The sequence below is a fragment of the Corvus brachyrhynchos genome, unplaced genomic scaffold, assembly GCF_000691975.1.
Source record: "Corvus brachyrhynchos isolate BGI_N302 unplaced genomic scaffold, ASM69197v1 scaffold283, whole genome shotgun sequence".
Taxonomy (NCBI): domain Eukaryota; kingdom Metazoa; phylum Chordata; class Aves; order Passeriformes; family Corvidae; genus Corvus; species Corvus brachyrhynchos.
The window spans coordinates 448094-453232 of NW_008237409.1; the positions used below are offsets into that span (position 1 = coordinate 448094).

General features: G+C 52.2%; 1 protein-coding gene across 3 annotated transcripts in view; it reads left to right on the forward strand.

Moving 5' to 3' along the window:
• CLUH (clustered mitochondria homolog) overlaps window positions 1–5139 on the forward strand; it is a 41297-nt gene that overhangs the window by 33456 nt on the left and 2702 nt on the right. For all 3 annotated transcript variants that reach the window (XM_017730908.1, XM_017730907.1, XM_008631066.2), the window contains exons 18-24: window positions 1–150; window positions 453–592; window positions 698–778; window positions 1380–1505; window positions 2003–2124; window positions 3385–3478; window positions 4234–4368. The exon at window positions 1–150 is cut by the window's left edge and continues 34 nt beyond it. In XM_017730908.1, the coding sequence (XP_017586397.1) occupies window positions 1–150; window positions 453–592; window positions 698–778; window positions 1380–1505; window positions 2003–2124; window positions 3385–3478; window positions 4234–4368 (848 nt within the window). The remainder of the gene's footprint in view (window positions 151–452; window positions 593–697; window positions 779–1379; window positions 1506–2002; window positions 2125–3384; window positions 3479–4233; window positions 4369–5139) is intronic.

Sequence of the window (5139 nt, forward strand, 5' to 3'; positions counted from 1 at the left end):
TGCTGAAGGAGTACAACTTTGACAACAGGCACAAGCCCACTTTCACAGAAGAGGATATTCTTAATATCTTTCCTGTAGTGAAGCATGTAAACCCCAAAGCTTCTGATGCTTTCCACTTCTTCCAGAGCGGGCAAGCAAAAGTTCAGCAAGGTACAGACCCCACATGCCTCTGCCTCTCAGGGTGATCACTGATAATGGGAAGAGCAGGGTGGGGCATGGGTACCGTGACACCCCTTCTCCCCACAGTTTGGTAGAGAATCCTGGTCTCCAAGACCATCTGGAACACTCCTGCCATAAAGCCACCAGCAGTGAGCAAGGATGGGTCAGGGCAGTGATGTCCTTCCCCCAGGGCAGTGACCTGTGTCTGTGCATCCCACTGCTGGTCTCGCTTCCTGTCTCCAGCGGTGTTAGGGGGTATTTTGTACATATATATGGATATACTGTCTTTTCAGGTTTCTTGAAGGAGGGCTGCGAGCTCATCAATGAAGCCTTAAACCTGTTCAACAATGTGTATGGTGCTATGCATGTAGAAATCTGTGCCTGCCTGAGGCTGCTAGCTCGGCTCAACTATATCATGGGAGATTACTCAGAGGTAAGCAGGGGCTCCGAGGGGGTCTCCTCAGTGCTCTGATTCCTTCCCCATGCTTGCTGAAGCTCACAGCATGATGTGACTTGCTCTGGGTTCTGTTCTCTCCAGGCCTTAAGCAATCAGCAGAAAGCGGTGCTAATGAGCGAGAGGGTCCTGGGCATCGAACACCCCAACACCATCCAAGAATATGTGAGTATGGGGAGCTGGGGGAGCAGCAGCACCTCAGGGGTCTGGCTGCAGTCTGTGAGCCTTAGTTCATGCCTGCAGCTGGAAAACAGCTGCATTTTCCTCTCTTCTGCAGCTTTCTTTCCAGAATCCTCCATCACCTCTTATGATCCTGCAAAGTGAAAAGCTGAGTGTGTGCACTGTAAATGTCCTGCATGCTCTCTATTTGTCCTGCTTAGCCTAGGTCTCTAGTGTTTGTCGGCTGCATCTTTATTTAGATATATTAATTCTCTTGGCTTTGGACCTGGGCTTATGTCAAAAACAAAAAGAGGAAAGAATCCCCCCCCAAAACATAGCCAGAGTATGACATATACATGCAAGTCAGGTTAGAAATATTCCGTGAGGGGTCTTAAGAGAAACTGAAATAAAACACTCAGCTTCTTCAGTGGTGTGTCCTCTGGGACACCTCAGTGGGGCTGTTCATTAGCCAGCAGACTTGGGCTTTTCAAAGTGGCTGAAGTCCTTCTTTAACCATTAAGGAAGACTTTATTCATGTGCAGCTGAGGAAAGGAGCGGAGAGATTAGTTTTCTTTACATTAATGCTGAGTCCTTTCTCTTGTCCTAGATGCACCTGGCTCTGTACTGCTTTGCAAACAGCCAACTCTCGACAGCACTGAACCTGCTGTACCGTGCACGCTACCTCATGCTGTTGGTATTTGGGGAGGATCACCCAGAAATGGCACTCTTAGATGTAAGTAACCCGTTCAAGAGTCTTCAAATTCCTAATCTCTAAGAAACCTCTTGGCCTTTAAGATGCCCACATGATGGCTGTTGAAAACAAACACTCAGGCAGTGCTTTTCCTCCCTGGGTTGTTACTGGTTGGTGCCATCAGATGAAGGAAAAAAGGAGTTTGACCCTTTTAGCTGGGAGGGTCAGCCTCCGTGCTGAGCTCTGCGCTAGAGTACTGCAGGTGGGGTTTGAGCACCTGTAATCCTTAGGAAAACTCCTTCATTTGTTATGTTCTTGCTGCACTGCATGAACTGGAGAGTTCCTTACCTCCCTTGTGCCTGGCGTGTTTGGGCCGAGCCCCCACGGGGGTGGTCCCTGTGATGGGTCAGGGCTGCAGGGACATCGCCAGGGCTGCAGCGCTCCCGGCAGTGACACACCTGTGGGGTCCCGCTGTCCACAGAGCAGGAACTGTAGTGTCAGTGTGTCTTTCTCAACGCCTGCTTGGCTTCTCTGTACAGAACAACATTGGCCTGGTGCTCCACGGGGTCATGGAGTATGACCTGTCCCTCCGGTTCCTGGAGAACGCGCTGGCCATCAGTTCCAAGTACCATGGCTCCAAGTCTTTGAAGGTTGCACTCAGGTGAGGCAGGGTGGGGTGCTGGGCTGGGTCACTGCTGTCAGAGCGAGCACAGTCATTGAGCACTCACATGGGAGGCTCTGGTCTTGTGAACTGGAGATTTCATCTTGTCCCAGAGCCAAGGTCATGGTGCAGTATCCAAGTTTGTTATTTCAAAAGATGGCGATCCCTTGTTCTTAAGGTTAATTGTGGGATCTACTGTGATGCTGCTTGCTCAGAAAGTCTGTCAAGATGACCCTGGTCCCTGTGGACTCTCAATAGAAAAATGTATGTGGGGAGTAGAGGTTGGAGAGCCTGTAAGGGAATTACACTGGGAGCCAGGGACAGTATGTTAAATATTCATGTTTAATGGTTCCAGCCCTCGGGGAGGGATCTTTGAGAATCATTTAATGCGCTTTTCTCCTTTGCCGTAAAGTCCTGTATTTGAATAAAAACCCTAAAGTGGCTTCTGCGTGTTCCCAAGCGAGCTGGGACTGGCGACACCTGTAGTAGGATCTGCTCCCAGTGCCCACTGCTGCAGTGCTGGAAGCCCTCTGTCCTTCAGTGCAGAACTGGCTCTGTCAGCCAGGCATGGCCCACTCCCAGTTCTTGCTGCCACATCGCAGCCATCTGTTCTCCATCGGGGTGCAAGTAACCTGATTAAACACCTGCAAGGGCCTGCCTTGTTTTCCAGTGGCTGATGAATGTGCAGGCTGCAGAGAGTCTTCTGCTGTTGCTCAGTAGCACCCCAATGCACTGCGATGCTTGGAGAGACCCAGCCCCTCCCACAGAGAAACTCTGCCAAACCCAGCGATTTCTTTTTCATTCCAGAAGGGCCAAGACCAACAGTCCAAGCCAAGTCAGTTCTCCCAGCTGGCGAGAGCCCAGGGGACGCACACCTGGCTCTGCCTGAGGGCTTAGGGCTGCAGCCTTCCTCTCTAGTTAATAAATCCAGCCATGAGGTTATTCCCATGGATGTGCCTCTCCCTTTGGTTCACTGCTGTGGCCTTCAGCTTTCCTGGATGAAGGAGGAAAGATGCCCAGTTCAGTCTTTACCTCTGTTGGTCACTTCTCAGCATTCCAACAAAAATCCAACCCAAATAAGTGTAGTATTTGAATTCTCAGCTGGGCTGGGAAGAAGTAACTCCCAGAGTGCTGCATTCAGTCTCCTTTCACAGTCATGTTAAGACTTTCAGCCCAAACACTGATGCCACAGTCACACTCGCTGCAGCACAGAAATGTTTCTTCTTCAGAGAAGTGACTCAGCCCTTTTCCTTCCCTCAGCCACCACTTGGTTGCCCGAGTGTACGAGAGCAAAGCAGAATTCCGGTCGGCTCTGCAGCATGAGAAGGAAGGCTACACCATCTACAAGAACCAGGTGATGAGTGGCCACGCTGTGCACTTGTGTGCTGTCACTGCGGGGCCAGAACTGAGCAGTTCCACTGCAACCCAGTGCCCAGCCTGGGCCTTGGGGAGGCCTTTCCTATAAACAGCTCTGAGGGGATGCCAGGGAGTCCTTGTAGGGCCAGGGCAAAACTGCTGCTCTGTGCAGTAACTGCCCACCATGCCAGGAATCTTTGTTCAGCTTCCTGCAAATGTGTCTGTACTCTACCCATGGCTGGACAAGCACTTCTGTCGTGGCATGGCCCCATGTTCTGGTGGGGCTTGGAAAAAACTGGTCTCCCCATGTTTTGCACCACTAGTCTTTAAATACCAGCTCCAAACTGGTTTGGTAGTGAGCTCACAGCCCAGCTGTTGCTCAGCGAAACTCCTGCCCCAGCCCGGGGCTGTCTGAGCATGTCTGCGGCTGCACGCGGTGACTCAGTGCCGCTGAGCTGGCTGAAGGCATGGCCCACTGCAGGGAATGCTGGAATGCTGCTCCTGGAGGAAGAGCCCAGTGCAGGGAATGCTGCTCACCCAGCAAATGCACTCCCACTTGATGAAAATGTGAAATGTTGATAATAAGGCTCCCAGAGGAGCTCTTTTATTGGTTTTTGAATGCCAAGGCAGGTAAAATCCATTCTACCGAGTTCCTCTGGGGATGCTGAGCTGGCAGCACCCAGGTGTGTGCCCTGGGTTGGGTCCTGTTCTCACTCGTGGTGGTGAACCTTTTTCTTTCCCATTTCCTATCAGCTCGGTGAGCACCACGAAAAGACCAAAGAGAGCTCCGAGTACTTGAAATACCTGACGCAGCAAGCGGTCGCTCTGCAGCGCACAATGAACGAGATCTACAAGAATGGCTCCAATGCCAACATCATGCCGCTGAAGGTAACCTGGAGCAGCGGGGAGCGTGCTGTGCCAGCAGCAGGTTGTGTCAGCTGTTCCTGAGGGACATGGACTGTCAGGAGAGGGTAGCGGTTATGCCAGGTCAGACCCTTCCTGGGCAGAAGCCCCTGCCAGGGCAGTGGCTCAGACACAGTGTGGTGTCATCGGTGTGGATGGAGCACAGCGTTGCAGGGTGCCTGGGGAAGCAGTGGGGTGCAGGGACAGCTCCTGGGGTGAGAGCCTGGCACACCTCCACACAACCCTGCCCTGCTGCTGACTCACTGCCAGGGGGCAGGTTGCTCAACCCAGAACAACTTTAGTTTCCTCATCCTCAGAAATGCTGTCATCTTTTACCAGGTGCTTTGTTCTCCTTCCAGGGATGTTGTAGTTGGGGAGGCTGGGTGGGGAGCACAGAGGGGCTGTCTTACCTTACATGGAGCAGAAGGCCCTCCTGGGCCAAACCCAGCTGCTCCTGCCTGCCTCCACACCTGGCACAGCACCCGGCCTGAGCAATGGGCGCTCTCCCTGCCAGGCTGTACCCCAGCAGACTGGGAAAGAGGGTTCCAGCTGCAGGGAGGACAGAGTGGGACAGTGCTCTGTGCATGGGTGTCCTTCTCCCTGTGCAGAACTGGCAACAGACCTGAGGGGTTCATGGCAATGAAGGGAGCACAAGGACCTTGAATCTAGTAAACCCATAAAAACAGCCCTAAAGGATTTACTCTTATTACAATACTTGAAGGAGGGTAGAAAACACATTTTGGAACTGGCACTGTG